Source organism: Tamandua tetradactyla, chromosome 21 (genome assembly GCF_023851605.1).
Source record: "Tamandua tetradactyla isolate mTamTet1 chromosome 21, mTamTet1.pri, whole genome shotgun sequence".
NCBI classification, from domain to species: domain Eukaryota; kingdom Metazoa; phylum Chordata; class Mammalia; order Pilosa; family Myrmecophagidae; genus Tamandua; species Tamandua tetradactyla.
The window spans coordinates 40790672-40808101 of record NC_135347.1 but is presented as its reverse complement, the minus strand read 5'-3'; the positions used below and the strand labels follow the sequence as shown (position 1 = coordinate 40808101).

Below are 17430 nucleotides of genomic sequence, written 5' to 3'. Positions count from 1 at the left end.
TAACTGGAAAAATAATGCACCATGGATAGAAATAGGGATATTCTATATGAAAGGCAAGATAGTGAGGGGAAAGATGATCTCAGGATTTTGAGTTTAAAGTGACATCAAAATATTCCTTTAGTAGTGAGAAAATGGGCTGTAACTCAGGACAGAGGTCAGTGACAGAGATAATGGTCTGGGTGAGGTAAGAAACCCTGAGAGTAGGTGCATTTTCCAAAGATAGAAAAAGAGCAGAAGACCAAAGATTGAACCTTGAGGAAATCCATTATTAGGGAGTTTAATAAAGAAAGGAGAAGAAGTAGTCAGTGTGGCAGAAGATCCTAGAAAACATACTTTTAATAAAGCCTAGGGGCGAGAGAGTTTCAGAAGGGAGGAGGCAATAAGGAGCCATGTGCTTAAGAAGTCCAAGAGCATTCACAAGAAGAAAAGCCAGTGGGTTTTGTCTTTAGGGGACCATTGATGACACTTGCATTTAGCATCCTTGTCGACATAGCTTCTCATTACAAGTCAGATAAAAGCCACATCTATTACTGCAGCTCACAGAGCTTCAGTAGATCTGGCCTCAGCCAACCTCTCCTCTTGCAGCTCACTAACTACCTTGGTTTCTTGCTCTGTAGGTGCTCGCAGCTTGTGGCTTCCTCCGGGCCTCTGTACTTCCCATCTGTATCCATCCCCACCCTACCCTTCCATATTGTGGCTCATGGTCCCTCTTTAGGACCATGCTCAGATTTATCCTCAAAGGAAAGACCTTCCCTTGACTACCCTGTGGAAAAAGCTACCACCATCCCCTTTCCTTATTCTCCTTCTCATGATCTATTTTTCTGCAGAGCACATAATGTTATATTGCACATGTATTTGTTTATTTGTGTATGTTCTATCATCTGCTGAAATGTAAGCCCTGAGAGCAGGGACTTGATTTTGTTCAGTGCTCTCTGACTCTTAGTATAGTACCTGGAATGCTCAAGGTGGTTAAATAAATGACTGAATGAAATGAGGCTTTATGAAGTTAAGGAAGATTTAGAAAAACAGGAAATGGGGAAAGTTGGTGTAAACCTTCATTCAATAACTTGAGCAAGGTGAAAATGGAACAAGTTAATGGTTGAGTCACTTAATGAATTTCAAAGTGATGCTTGGACTTGACTTGTGAGCCATTTTTCCTGAGACAGTTACCAGAGTCCAGAGACTGCTTTTCAGCTTTGCAGATCAAGAAAGTGAACTTACCAGCTTCCCCTGGTGTGAGGGAACTGACTCATGATAACCAAACGAAAAAACAGATGGAATTTTTGGCCAGAATGCTATGTAATTAAGGGTGTCTCAAGAGCTAGGATTGATTTTTCTGCCAAGGGAAGAATATTCACTAATGATATCTATTTATACACTCAAAGATTGCTTGATAAATACAGAATTTAAGGGTCAACAGAGTTTGTATCTTTCAGTGGATATTTCCATCAAACAGTGGTAACTGATATACTTGGTTTCTCTATAGTTTATTTCCCAAACTGCTTTCCAGTACCCACCTCTGAAGATTCTGATCCGGTAGGTTTGAACATTTAAGGTAATTCTTATGATTAGGCAAATTTGGGAAATCCTACCTAGACTTGTTCTTAATCTTTAATTAGTGGCAATTTGAACTGGGATACAGCCCAGTGGTCTTGATTATGCCTATTGGGCTCCTGCAGTGAGTTTCTTAGAGTGAAGGTGCGAGCTGTTCGGTTCAGCAATTTTCATTCTTGGGAGGCCTGTAGGCTCAGCATATCCTTTACTGACTCAGCAAATGAAAGACGCTCATTTGGATGTTTTTCCCTTTCTTAATGTGGACAGGTGGAAAGAGCTTGGTTAATTTAAAAGGTACCTTTCCTGTTTTTTAAAAATACCTTTCCTGTAATTCAAGGTGGATTACAGGATGAAGGAAACTGATTCCTGATAGAATTCCAGCTAATAAATATAGAAAGAATTAAAAAATTGTTTATCCCCATTTTGCAATCCATAACAAAATAATGGATCCTGGCAATTATCCTCAATGGCTGCTAAAATCATTAGGTGAATAGCTGATGGGGAACTTTATAAGAGGTAAAACAAACTGGCAGTTCCTGAACCCAGTAACCAGCCTGACATTACCAAGAGCGAAAACCAGACTTCATGTGTATTCCAAAGTGATGCAGTAGCAAAAATAGAGCATCTCTTTTAAATATTGTTGTAAAATAATCAAACCCAAATCTGAGTAAGTTTCCAGTCCACCTGTTTATGGGAAATATAGAGAATATGTGTTAATCCATCTGTTAGATATGCAATCTGCCAAATCCAGAATATGCAAGATTGTACAGCCTTGCTCCTTAAAGTGCGGTCTGCAAACCAGAAGCCTTGGCATCCTCTGAGGACTTGTTAGAAATGCAGATCTCAGGCCCTACCCTAGACCAACTGAAGCAGAATCTGCATTTTAACAAGAGTCCCAGGTAATTGCATTTATCTTAAGTTTTGAGAAGCATTCTACAGGACAATGACATAGTTTCTTCAACAAATAAATAACAAAAAAAAAAAAAAGAGGGGGCATCTGAAACAGTTTAAAAGAGGTTTAAGAGACAGGTTGATCAAATGCCGTAAATGCTGGGTATGAACTTTTTGTCTCCTGATTTGAACAAACCATATAAAAGACATTTATGTAACTACTGAGGAAATTCAAATAGTGACCGTATAGATGATAATATTAAGGAGTTGTTAAAGTTTGGGGTATGAGATAATTGTGAGAATGTTTTTGTTGTTGTTTTAAGAAAGCTCTTTGCCTCTCAGAGAAGACATTGTGGGGGTGGGAGTGAGAGAGTATAGATAAAATAAGATTAGCCATATTTTATTACTGTTGAAGCTGAGTGGTGGGTACATAGAGGTTTATTATACTGTCCTCTCTGCATTTGTATATTATTGAAATTTCCATAATAAAAAGTAATAAACAAAAGATATAGAGTTGTACTTTAAAATGGCAACATTAAACATAACAATAATAAAATAATTTTTAATGTTCAAGCAGTTATGAAGAAGGGAAAACTGTCAAATATGCAGGCATATAAGGAAGAATGCATTTGCAAAATATACAATGCACAATTATATCTAAAAATCTTGTCGGTATCTTAGCCATCATATCAAAATGAATGCCATCCTATTTGAGCAACTCACAGAAGGAGAAAAGAGGAAACAATATTTTAGGATAGAAAGATGATGAACATTTGATTTGATTCTTTGTGTGTAATTAAAGCCTTAAGTGTATTAAGGATGTTTAAAATGGCCAGTGATTCTTTGTGTGTAATTAAAGCCTTAAATATATTAAGGATGTTTAAAATGGCCAATCAGTGGACCTTTAAAGTGCAATGCCTTGGTACTATTCCAGGTACCACTGCATGGTACTATATTCCATGCAAATGGGTTAAAAGGTCAGGCTACCACATCCTGAATGCTGTATAGATTTACATCAGTCACCATGGTCATTTCGCCTTTAAAGTAATTTATTTAAATTTATTTAAATCATTGAGGATCATTTGTATAACTTTACACTTCAAAATGGTACCTATGAAGCACCTGATCTATAGATTTGACACTCTTGTTATTTAGCAGTCCTGATATTCTCAACGCTTGCTAAATATTAAGAATCACCCAGGAAGTTTGCAAACCTCAGGCCCAAGCCTTATCCCCAGACATCTTGATTTGACTGGTCCAGTTCAGTGTTTCACAAACTTCAACATGCATCAGAGTTGCCTGAAGGTCTTGTTAAAAATTTTCTGGGTCCACTGCCAACATTTTGTTTTTGTAGGTCTGGGTTGGGGCCCCCAAATTGCATTAAGTTCCCAGGTTATACTGCTGCTGGCCCAGGTTAGGCTCGTTGAGAACCACTGCTCTGTTTTACTTTTTGGGGGGCTGCATGGTCTGGGAATCGAATCCAGGTCTCCCACATGGAAGGGGAACATTCTACCACTGAACCACCCATCTACCTACCACTGCTATAATTATTAAGCTACCTAAATGATTCTCACAGACGGCATGGGTGAAGAAGTGCTTGCTTTCTAGTGTTGGCCCTGTGAGAAAGTAAGTGGGATTCCTCAGGCTTTTGGACCAGCCTATATTCAAATTGCAGTCAGAAAGGTACAAAAAGTATCCCCTATTGGAGCTGTACCTTCACTATTAAAATGGCAAAATCGAGATGAACATTAATGACTTTTTATCCTGGAAAGAAATCTGGGCTAAGTTCTACAACAGCTGTGTGAAGAATTGTGGCTTATGTAGTTTTGAATGGAGGGCAATTGACTGGATTCAGAATTGAGGTTGAAGAGGCAGAGATCAAATCATCTCTCTTACCTCCAGTTAGTACTGAAGAACACGTTGTTCTCTTGGGCTCAAAGGGGTAAATGACACTCCATATTGTCAGTGGGGAAGAGCTTTAAAGAATCATTATAATCATCACTACAATTGAATGCAGCGTTTCTGTGAAGGAACCCCGTGTCAGAATCCCTGTAACCGTCCTGCAGGCATACGTCTCACATCAAAGTGTAATTAGGTTTCAGAGGATTCGGACGTTCAATATAGGACTTGAGTATATGGTATCACTACTATCCCCTTGAAGAGTATATATTTATCTTACCTGTACATTAACTATTTCAGCTGTTTTGCCCTAAACTCTCCCTACCCCCTACCCCTTGGCTGGACCGCTTCAGAAGTCTTTATTGATCCCATTTCTGAAAGGAGGGCATTGGACTGGATCACTAAAATCCTTTTTAACATGAAACTTCTGGGATAAATTAATATTTCGAAATTAAAATATGTTGGACTAATGATAGTCTTCAAGTTGTTATGAAAAAGCAAGACTATTAGCTCAGCCTTGTGCAAACTTTTCACCTGCGTTCCTGTTGCGTGAGCTCCTCTTGCTCCTCCAAGAAGCACCAGTGTCACCTGCCATCCAGCACCTTGGATGAGTTGGTTGAGACTCTGTCTGGTCTGACTTGCAAAACTTGAGTGGGTATGATAGTTCAGGAATCAGTTGTGATGTGTTTATTTCTTCACAAGATTTGCTTTCCAGAAGTATTTTAAACAAGCCGTGCTACTTTAGGGTTAGAGTTTTAGATTTTGTTCTAAAATGTTAGTTTCATTTTTATATGATCCAATACATCTTGATAATTATGTCTTTCAGAATTTTCCACTTTTCTGGTATAACCAGTTCTGATGGCTGGGAATAAAGGAAGAGGTCGTGCTGCTTATACCTTTAATATAGAGGCAGTTGGATTCACCAGAGGAGAAAAGTTACCTGATGTAGTATTGAAACCACCCCCATTATTTCCTGTAAGTACCTGGACAGCTGAATTATCGCAGTTTATTTTCATGTTTCAAAGAATATTAAAATTTGATATAGGACTTGAATGTATGATATCCTAAGTATAAGAAAGTAAAAGAGAGTATCACAAACTTCACTTACCTTTAGTTTAAATATTTCAGCTATTCTTCCCTGAACCTTTTCTAATTTCCAGACTTTCTTAAAGTGTAGAAAACAAAATTGTATATACCATTCTGTGAGTGCACTCAGTACTGTGTAAATGAAGAAACAAGTACCTTTCAATTATTTAATCTTCTATTGCTCTTATTGATATATACTATTACCAAAGTAATATTTTAAAAAGTCAAGTTAGGCTTTATAATGGTTCTCAGTACCTATCCTAAACTGCCGTAATTTTGCTTAATGATTTTCTTTTCATCTTATGTCTATATGATTTAATTTTGCTCTTAGTATACCACTTGGCTTTTCTTCCCCACTGAACTTTTGCTGTTTTTTTTTACTTATTTCCCTTTTTTATCAAAGTCACTTTGAATGTTACTGTTTCTCAAAATATAAGCATCTAAGCTACATTTAGTGTTACTTTTAAAGTTAATGAATATGCTGTAAGCATAATTGACTTCATGGTTAATCCAATGGTTTTGCTTTATATTTAATTTAAAAAGCAGGTTTGATTTTCCTGATGTATAAATAAAAAAACCCACAAAGCAAGCAGGCACCCCTCCCTTCAGGAATCCTTTCCCTATCTCAATAGGAAAAGTTCCCCATTGAAGGATTTATGAAAGTAGATTGCACCAAACATATATATCTGGGATCTAGATTTCTCGTATAGTTAGTCTCTGCTCTTGATATTTGCCTTTCTGTTATTCAGTAGAGCCTTAAAACAAAGACAAGTATCTTAGGTATGGTCATGCACTTATAGTGATTGTCTGCTCCGTGCCTTATTGGAAATTATTTCTGAACTCTGGGAATGCTAGGGTACAAAGTTGTTTTCTACCTGGAATAAAAATTGAAATTCTTCTCTATGACCTAAAAGACTTTGCCTGATTTGGCTTGTTTGATCTCTCTCTGACTCTTTTGCCCTTCTCCCCACCCATACAGCCTCCTTATTCCCTCAGTCCTTTGATCCTGCTGTTTTCCCTGCCTGGTGCCATCTGTCCACCAGATTTTTGCATGGATGACTTCTTAATTTTATCCAAATCTTTGCTCAAATGTGACTTTCCAGACAGGCCGTCCATGTTCACTCTTTAGATTAACCATCCCTACCCTCTGTCCTCCATATAATCTGTCGGTCACTCTTTCCTCTACCCCACTACACTTATCATTACCTAAAATTACATATTATCTTATTTGTTTACTTTGTTTTGTGGTTTTCCCCTAGAATGTAAATTCCACAAGGGCAGGGATTTTGACTCACCATAGTATACCGTTGTCTCACAGTATCAGGTATATAGCAGGCATTCAGTAAATAGTTGTGGAATGAATGACTACATTCTGAGTCAAATTTTGAAAATATTCCCAATCCTTATCCTCTGAAACCAGAAATGTTTTCACCATGTACCCTGTGGATCCACTTTTTCAATAAATGTGCATGTGTTTGTGTATTAGTTTGTTAAAGCTGCTGGAGTGCAGTACGTATAACAGTAAAGGAACTACTTTTATAAAGGGAATTTATTATATTACAAGTTATAATTCTAAGGCCATGACAATGTACAAATTAAAGCACCAACAAGAGGTTACCTTCACTCAAGAAAGACTGATGCCGTTTGGAACACCTCTTTCGGCTAGAAGGCATGTGGCTGGTGTCTGCTGGTCCTTGTCCCGTTTTGTTGCTTCCAACTTCTGATGCCAGTGGTTTCCTCTTTAAGCGTTTGTGAGCCTTCGCTTAGCTCCTCCAGGCACAACTCTGGGTTCTGGCTTGCTTAGCTTCTCACGGAAAGGCACATGGTGACGTCTGCTGGGCTCTGCCCGTGTCTAGGCATCTCTGTCAGCACTCCAGGCATCTCTAATATCTTTGTCTGTCAGCTCTGAGGTAACTGTTCTCCAGATGTCTGCATTTGCAGACTCTCTCCAAGGTGTGCCTCGCTCTAAGTACTCTAATAAACAATCGTGGCCCACCCTGAATGTACAGAATCACATCTCCATCTAACCAAAGTGCCACACCCACAGTTGGGCATGCCACATCTCCATGGAGATAATCTAATCAAAAGTTTCTGCCCTGCAATGCTGAATCAGAATTAAAGGACATACATGGCTTTTCTGGGGTCTACAACACTTTAAACTAGCACAGTATGCATATAAATGTACTTATAGACACACAAACACATTTTTAAATTGAATGTATAGGTTCAAACTCCTATTTTGCCTTTTTTCTAGCTGTACAGGTTTATAAAGTTTTCATATCTGAATTTCTTCACTATAAAAGGAAAGGGGGGAATGATGATAATACTTTAAATGAGATGATGGATATTGAATATAGATTTTGATTTTTAAAATGTATAATCCCATTAATCAAGACTATGATAATACAACAAAGTGGTTATCAGTGTAGTTTTTAGGGCCAGTAGGAAAATTATGCATCTTTCTTACCTCTAAAGTAAGAAAAAAGTAGGAAGTAGGCTAAGAGGTTAAATATATTACATTTTACACAGTATAGAAAAATGATATTAAAATTTTTATTTTAGAAAATATTCATTTCTCAATTTAAACAGGATATAGATTATAAACCAGTGCCACTGAAAACAGGAGAAGATGAAGACTACATGCTGGCTTTGAAACAGGAATTGAGAGAAACAATGAAAAGGATGCCTTTTTTTATAGAAACACCCGAAGAAAAACAAGGTGAGTATTTAACTTGATGATTTTGTGGCTTAATGTACACATATGAAACAATGTTAAGGCACAATATATATTATCATTTACTACTGATTGATTTGATGATTTCATCAGAAATTATCAACTACTTTGAAATACATTTATTTGATTTAACAGAAGAATACTTTGCATTTTTTTGTGTTTTATTGTTAAAAATAATCTTTCATGATAAAAGTTTTATATGTTAAGTGAAAATTGTGTAAAATGTACAGAAGTATTAAGAAAAGTAAAAAATCCCACAAGGTCTACATCTAGGAAACTTCTGTTAATTTATAGAATATTTCAGATTTTTTCTTCTGTATGCATGTTTTCTATAAAATTGGATTCATATTTGCATGTATTACTTTGTATCTTCCTTTTTTTACTTAATGTATGATTAGCATTTTCACATATCATTGACTATTCCAGGAAATTAACATTTTTAATGACTGTTGCTTACAAATATGACAGTATAAATGATAATTCCATTTTTACGGTTGTTACCAGTTTTTTGTTCATATTTATAATGCTGTAATAATTATCCTTATACATAAATCTTTAGGCAGCTCTCTGATCATTTATTTTGGGCTAACAATTTTTAAAGCCTTGACTATTTTCTGATTTAACACTCATGTATCAGATATGCTATGAAATATAAAATATATATTTTTCTGTGATACTAGGGCAGAGAGGAGAAAATACAGTTGGAGAAGGCTTGACAGTCTCAGACTGGAAGTGGGAAGTGGTTTTGGAGGGAAAAAACCCAAACCTGGGTAATTATTTTTAGCACAATAGAGTAGAATTTATTGGTTTTCAGTTTCTGCTCTTGATTGTTGAAATTAGAGAGATCAGTATCATCATTGAATTCTCAAAACAACTCATTAGAACATAAGAAATTTATATTGTATCATCCCATTCCACTAGTATTAAAAATGTATTCCATTTTTCCTCTCTCTAAAAGACTTAGAATTGGCTAAGAGTCAAAAAGAAGTCTTGTATCTTGATATTGCACATACTCATAATTATGAGAAGTATTTTAGACCATTTTATTTAATTTTTAAAACATAGCTGCTTGAAGTTTTGTAATGCTTTGATAAGAGATATTTTTACCTCAAATGTGCTGAATTTTTAACTCTTGTGGTTGTGTTACATGATTTCATCTACATCCCAAAGTGAAATTAAAGCTCTCATTTTAAAGGTTAAAGAAATATTTTTACCTCAAATGTGCTGAATTTTTAACTCTTGTAGTTGTGTTACATGATTTCATCTACATCCCAAAGTGAAATTAAAGCTCTCATTTTAAAGGTTAAAAAAAGTATGTCTAAATGTACTAATATTCATTCTTTTTTTTTTTTAATTTTATATAACTGGTACCATCTTTTTTTTTTTTAATTTTTTAATTTTTATTTTTTTACATGGGCAGGCACTGGGAATCGAACCCGGATCCTCTGGCATGGCAGGCGAGCATTCTTGCCTGCTGAGCCACCATGGCCTGCCCCTAATATTCATTCTTGTTAGAAAAAATAATAGTGCAAATTATGCTTCAGTCCATTTAAAATTTATCTTTGATCTGGATTAGGGGCTGATTTACTAAAAGTATGATTGTTATTAAAGCTCATGTCTAATTTAAAAGTTTATTAAGTTATTAAAATATTTATGTGAGTCTTTTAGACAGGGACCTTGAGAACATAGTTCTATTGTCAGTTTCTTTGAGTGATTGGCTTATATCTTGGTCGAAGGGCTCTTTATCTTTGGTAACTGTGCAATAAAGTATTCAAATTATAAGGGATCTTCTGCTTCTGCTCCTTTTCGGAGAAAACACTAGCACAGAATTTTCCAAATTGATACAAGGAAATTCTTGGAAATCTCTTCTTTCCTGATATGGTCTAGTTAAAAAACCACTATTGTTTAAATAACAGTGTTTAAAAATATAATATATATATTTTATATGTGCATGTAAGCTTATATAATATATATACACCTAATGTTTATATAATGTATGATCACATATACAAGTAAATATATATATGTTTATTTTTAACTTTTTTATGGCATATATAACATATATACAAAGCAATGTGATAAGAAAGCAATAGTTTTTAAAACACTCTTCAATAAGTAGTTACAGGACAGATCCCAGAGTTTGTCATAGGCTACCATATGATCCTTTCAGATTTTTCCTTCTGGTTGCTCCAGAATATAGGAGGTAGGGCTTTCTTTGTCATCACTGTGATGATATTTTTTTATCATCACAATCAACTTTTTTTCCTCTTTTTTTTTTGCTGAAAACTAACATATGTACAAAAAAGCTATAAATTTCAAAGCACACCACCACAGTTAGTTGTAGTACATATTTCAGACTTTGACATGGATTACAATTTCACCATTTTAGATTTTTACTTCTAGCTATTCTAAAATACTGGAGACTAAAAGAGATATCAAGTTAATGATTCAGCATTCATATTCATTTGTTCAATCCTATCTTCTCTGTATAACTCCACCATCACCTTTGGTCTTTCCATCCCTCCATTTAGGGGTGTTTGGGCTATGGCAATTCTAAATTTTTGATATTGGAAGGGTCTGTCACTAATATGGGGTAGGGAGATGGAACTATCTGATGTTCTGGAGAACTTTCCTTTTTTTTGATCATCTTGACAGTTTTGAAGTATACTGGTCAAGTATTTTGTACTATGCCCCTCTGTTGGAATTTGTCTATTTTTTTTCACATACTTAGACTGGGCTTACTGTTTTTAGGGGACTAAGACCCCAGAGGTAAAATGCCGTTTTCTTTATGTCATATTAACATGCTATTAACATGACTTGTCACTGTTGATGTTGACTTTGATCACCTGGCTGAAGTAGTGTTTGTTAGGATTCTGCTTTGAAACTACTCTTTTTTTCACTTTTCCATACTATACCTTTTGGAAGGAAGGAAGGAAGGAAGTCACTATGGAGAGGGACATGGTTATGCTCCCATTCCTTCAGGGCAGAGTAGCTGCATAAATTACTGCATGGGAGATTTGTCTCTGCTCTCGTTTATTTATTTAATATTATTCAGTCATTTATATCAGTATGGACTCATAGATTTTGTACTTTGGGTTATAATGCAATGCCACTTTATTTTATTACTCAAATTGTTCAACTTTGGCCATTGAAAACTCTTTCAGTTGGCTCCTTATGTACCTTTGACATACCCTTATCAATGTAGAACTTTTTTTTAAGCACTTCTTTACTTTCTGATGCTGTGAAGTTCTCCACACTCATACTGTGTGCTTCCTGCATTGGTCTGAGAAGGCACCATTTCTTGGAGGAGCCCTCGTTCCTTTTATTTGAGACCAGTATGGCAAACCAAGAGCCGGGTACTGTGTATACTCATTGCTATTGGGTGTCATTAGTTCTGTGCCTTCTCAGCTGACCAATAAAGGAAATATATGAATGTATACTAAGCCATATATATGCATATATCTATAGATATGTATATATATTTAAGTAAACATGAATTTATATTGCTATCTTTGTCTCTCATCCATTCCATATGGTCAATCATTCTACCTTCTGCCCCTTATCTCAAATTCCCATTTCAGCTGTGAGAGACTTGGCTGCCACCATCCATTATCCATATACTTAATTGTTCAATTCCACTATACACATAGAGCCATGTCAGAATTGTTCATCAGTATCCCTGCAGGAAACAAGTTTATCAACTAGAGTATAATGCTTACGTGCTAGTTCCTTTTGCTTTTAGTCTTACAGACTCCATTCATTTCCAGTTACTTAGGTCAGTACCTCCCCCCTCCCCCTTTTCAATAAGGTTGTTTCATATATTTGTACTAAAGGTAGATTCTGATGTTACAGTCTGCATTCCTTCCTGGGATCCCTATGCTTTATAAGTGATTATTTTTAAATTTGCCTGCATTAGAGTTTACCCTTTGAGCTTTAAAGGTATATGGGTTTTGACATATATGTAATGTCATGTATCAACCATTACAGAATCATACGAAATAGTTTCACCATCTAAAAATTCCTCTGCTTCACCTATTCACTCCTTCCCTCTGAACTCCTGACAACCATTGATAATTTTATTGTCTCTCTAGGTTTGCCTTTTCCAAAGTATTACACAGTTGGAATCAGGCAGTATGTAGCCTTTTCAGACTGGCTTCTTTCACTTAGAATTGTGTATTCAAGTTTCTTCCATGTCTTTTCTTGACTTAATAGATCATTTCTCCTCATAATAGATTATTCTCCTGAATAATACTCCATTATATGAGTATACCAAATTTGTTTATTCATTCAGTCATTGTGGGACATCTTGGTTGCTTTCAGGTTTTGACAATTATGAATAAAGCTTCAATAAATATTTGTATGCAGGTTTTTATATGAGCATAAGTTTCAGCTTACTTGGGTAAACACCTAGAAATGTGATTGCTGGATAATATGGTAAGACTATGTTTAACTTTGTAAGAAACTGCCAAATTGTCTTCCATTGTAGTAGTACCATTTTGAATTCCCACCAAAATGAATGAGCATTCCTGTGACTCCACATCCTCATCAGCATTTGATATTGTCAGATCTCTAGGTTTTAGTCATTCTCATAGATGTGTAATGGCATGTCATTTTTGTTTTAATTTGCAATTCTGTAATGACATTTGACGCTTAGCATTTTTTCATATGCTTATTTGTGATCTGTATATCTCTTTCAGTGAGGTGTGTTCAGACTGCTCCTTATTTATTTAATTGGGTTACTTTCTTATTCTTGAATTTTAAGAGATCTTTGTATATTTTGGATACAAGTTTGTCAGATACAGGAGTTTCAGATATTTTCTTGCGGTCTGTTGCTTGTCTTTCATTCTCTGAGCAGCATCTTTTGCAGAGCACAAGTTTTTAATTTTAATGAAATCCAACTTAACAATTTTTGAGATTTATCGTATATCTCAAAAGTGATCACTAAAACCAAGATCACCTAGATTTTCTCCTGTGTTATTTTCTAAAAGTTTTATAGTTTTGCATTTTATATTTAGATCTATGATCCATTTTGACTTAATTTTTTTGAAAGGTGTAAGATCTGTATCTAGACTCATTTCTTTTTTTATGTGGATGTCCAGTTATTCCAGCACCATTTGTTGAGAAGAATATCCTTTTCCCACTGAATTACCCTTGTTCCTTTATCCAAAGTCAGTTGCATGTATTTATGTGACTCTCTTCCTAAGCTCTCTATTCTGTTCCATTCATCAGTTTCTCTATTCTTTTGTCATTACTACATTGTCTTTATTAGTGTAGCTTTATAGTATATCTTGGAGTCAGGTAGAGTCAGTCCCCCACTTTGTTATTCAGTATTATATTGACTGTTCTGACTATTTTGTTTTTCCATGTAAACTTTTTTAGAATGAGTTTATATCCACAAAATAATTTACTGGGATTTTGAATAGCAATATATTGAATCTGTACATCAAATTGAAAAGAATTGATATTTTAATAATATTGAATGTTTGTATCTGTAACATGGACTATATTTAGATCTATATTTGGACCTATATTTAGATCTTCTTTCATTTCTTTCATAAGAGTCTCATACGTTTTCTGCATATAGATCTTGTGCATATTTTGTAAGATTTATGCCTAAGTAATTTTGGGGGAATGGGTGCTAAATGTAAGTGGTGAGAGTTGAACTAAGGCAAGTTAAAACGCAAAACTTTCTGTTCTTACTAAGATTCACCTCTTTTTCTTGGTAAGTGTTGTATGGGTTTTTGCCTAACTTTGGTTAAGTTCCAGCTGTTTTAGTTTGCTAATGCTACCGGAAATGCAATATGCTAGAATTGGTTTGCTTTATAAAGAGAATTTATTAAGTTATAAGTTTACAGTTCTGAGTCCATAAAAATGTCCAACTGAGGCATCTAGAGAAAGATACCTTGACTCAAGAAAGGCCGATCTGGGAAGGCACGTAGTTGGCATATGCTGGTCCTTTGGCTTCTGGTTTCAAACAGCTTCTCGGGGGCGTTTTCTTTCTGCATATCCATATGTCTCTGACTGTGTCAGCTCTGAAGCTCTCTCCAAAATGTTTCCCTCTTAAAGGGCTCCAGTAAGCAGATTAAGACCCACTTTGAATGGGCAGAGATACATCTTCATGGAAACCACCTAATTAAAAGGCCCCACCCAAATCGGGTGGGTCACATCTTCAAAGAAAGAACTTAATAAAAAAGATCCCGCCCTACAGTATTAAGTCAGGATTAAAGAACATGGCTTTTCTGGGGTACACAATAGTTTTGTTGTATCTGGCACACCAGCATTCTGAAAAAGTTGATTCTGACGATTTTGCCAGTGTTCTTTTATTGAGGAGAGAATTTTGGAAATCCTTATTTTGCCTTTTCTGTCAATGTCACCTTACCATTCGTTTTTATTCTTCCTGACATTATAAATCCCTGGTCATGCCTTTCCTTATAACTTGGGATGCAAGAGTGAGTTTTAAGATTCATCTTCTATATCAAGTCTGAAGTGTTTCTTTTTCCTTAATGCTCTTTTTTCATGTTTTGATTTGGTGGTATCATCTTTTAATTTTCATCTACTTATCAACTCTGTTATATAACTGCTATCATAGATGCAAGGTCAAGAATGAGGGTAGGAAGATGTGTAGAAATAAAATAAAAGGGAGACCTGTTTAGGAGCTCACTTGTATATCCAGAGTTACCCATGGAGGAAACAAACAAACAAACAAAAATGTTCCTTTTCTTACCTTGACTGGGATAAGTTTTGTAGATACTTTGCAAAAAGTCATTTTGAATGAATGACTTTTAACAGATTGTTTTGGTTTGCTAAAGCTGCCAGAATGCAATATACCAGAAATGGATTGGCTTTTACAATGAGGATTTATTAAGTTTCGAGTTACAATTCTAAAGCTGTGGAAATGTCCAAATCAAGGCATCCAAAAAAAGATAACTTTTGCTCAAGAAAGGCCAATTGCACCCAGGGTTTTTCTGTCACAAGGGAAGGTACACAGTGATGTCTGCTGGCCCCTGTCTTCTGGGTTCATTTCAGGTTGGGTCTCTCAGCTCCTGTGGGTTCTTCCTTAGCATCTCTCGGTGCATTCTGTCTCCAAGCGTCTGTTCTCTGTGTCGTCTCTCCACGCATCTGTGCTTTTTCCAAAATATCTGTCTTTTAAAGGACTCCAGTAAGCAGATTAAGACCCAAGAGGTGTCACATCTCCCTGGAAACAACCTAATCAAAAGATTCCACCCAACAATAGGTCTGTCCCCAAAAGACTGGATTACAAAAGCTTTTTAGGGTATCATAACAGTTTCAAACCAGCACAAATGTGTTGTATTGCATTAATTTATTTTCCTTTAACATATTACATTAATTTCTTTTAACCCCCCGCCAGGCCCGAACTTTGCTTGGTCCTCTCCCTTTTCCCCATTCACTTCCCCAGTGGGTTGTGGAAGGTAGTTTAGTAAAGAGCCTAATTGAGTGATTATGTGTATAAGTGCTGGAGGCAAGCAAGTGCCTGTTTAAGTTCTTAATGCATCCCTGTTACATACAGGGTGTAAGATTATGAGCTGGGAGAGAAATTTCACAATTAGAAAGTAGGAGACACCTATGTAGACCTCTCTGCCCTTGGGTGCAAGTGGTTTCCTGACCTCGCTGGGCTTTTGTGAAGATTCTCACAGGTGTCAGGTTATCTGTCACTTAGGACCATAATTGAGGCTTAGGTCTTGGCTGACCTTTGTTCCTTATTACCTTCTTAAACATATAATTTTCATTGAACTTTTCAGTGTGTGTTCAGGAACACACTATGTACAAATACAGGAAACTCCCTGTAAATGAAATGGATACAAATCAAAAGTGGTTGGTGTTCTACCAGATAATGCTCAAAAGACCAATTTCTGAGACTCCAGGGCTTCAAGCAGCGAAAGAGTTTATTGCTAAGTGCAAAGCAGGAAACCATATGGCCTGTCAGCCTAAAAATCTGTATCCCCAATCTGCAGTAACTCTGATAGTTTTATATTATCAAAATATTGGCAGGTTTTAGGAGAATGAACACAGTGGCTCAAGATGACGAAGGTAGAGATGATCTCATTATTGAGCATGTACAGATTGATAACATGATGTGCTGGTTTGAAATCATGTATGTACCCTAGAAAAGCCCTATTTTAATCCTAATCCCATTTTGTAAAGGCAGCTATTTCTTCTAATCCCTATTCAATACTGTATGTTTGAAACTGTAATTAGATCATCCCTCTGGAGATGTGACTCAATCAAGAGTGATTATTAAACTGGATTAAGTGGAGTCATGTCTCCACCCATTCTAGGTGGGTCTTGATTAGTTGACTGAAATCCTATAAAAGAGGAAACATTGTGGAGAAGGAGGGAGATTCTGAGAGAGCAGAGAAAGCAGAGAGTCCACCAGCCAGTGACCTTTGGAGGTAAAGAAGGAAAACGCCTCCTGGGAAGCCTCATGAAACAGGAAGCCAGGAAAGAAAGCTAGCAGATGATGCCACGCTTGCCATGAGCCCTTCCAGCTGGGAGAGAAACTGTATCTGTATTCACCATGTGCCTTTCCACTTGAGAGAGAAACCCTGAACTTCATCGCCCTTCTTGAACCAAGGTATCTTTCCCTGGATGCTTTGATTGGACATTTCTATAGACTTGATTTAAATGGGACATTTTCTTGGCCTTAGAATTGTAAGCTAGCGGTTTATTAAATTCCCCTTTTTAAAGGCCATTCCATTTCTGGTATATTGCATTCTGGCAGCTAGCAAACTAGAATACATGAGTAGTCACAGAATGTATTTAAGAAAGTGATGGCCTGAGGGGCATGCTTTTTAGTATTAAAATGAGGCATAGGTCACCTATTGGCTAAAGTTTAAGCTTCTGCACATGTCAGGTGGAACAATATTGCTTCGATCCAGCTTCCTTTAGTGAGATAGTTTAGGAATTGGGATGGGTTAGTTCTGGGCTGTTTCAAGTTCCTTCATTATTAAACATTAGGGGCTATCTTTAGTGATCATAAGACTCTGAACATGAAAAACAGGATAAGGGATGTTTTAGTTAAAAAACTGCAGAATAAGATATGCCAGAAATGGAGGGCTTTTAAAAAGGGAAATTTATTAAATTGCAAGTTTACAGCCCTAAGGTGGTGAAAAAGTCAAATAAAGGCACCAAGAAGAGGTTACCTTCACTCAAGAAAAACCGATGAAGCTTGGGGTTTCTCCTAACTGAGAGCACTTGGCTGTGTCTGCTAGCTTTCTCTCCAGGAATCTTCATTGGCTTCCCTGGGG

General features: G+C 36.2%; 1 protein-coding gene across 5 annotated transcripts in view; it reads left to right on the top strand.

Moving 5' to 3' along the window:
• Window positions 1-17430, top strand: part of POLR3G (RNA polymerase III subunit G) — a 46103-nt gene that overhangs the window by 5948 nt on the left and 22725 nt on the right. For 2 of the 5 annotated variants that reach the window (XM_077139166.1, XM_077139163.1), the window contains exons 2-4: window positions 5171-5319; window positions 8020-8149; window positions 8845-8934. In XM_077139166.1, the coding sequence (XP_076995281.1) occupies window positions 5203-5319; window positions 8020-8149; window positions 8845-8934 (337 nt within the window). In that variant the 5' untranslated portion in view covers window positions 5171-5202. Of the gene's footprint in view, window positions 1-1486; window positions 1537-5170; window positions 5320-8019; window positions 8150-8844; window positions 8935-17430 lie in introns of all 5 variants that reach the window. The other 3 variants (XM_077139168.1, XM_077139167.1, XM_077139165.1) reach the window with 2 other exon arrangements.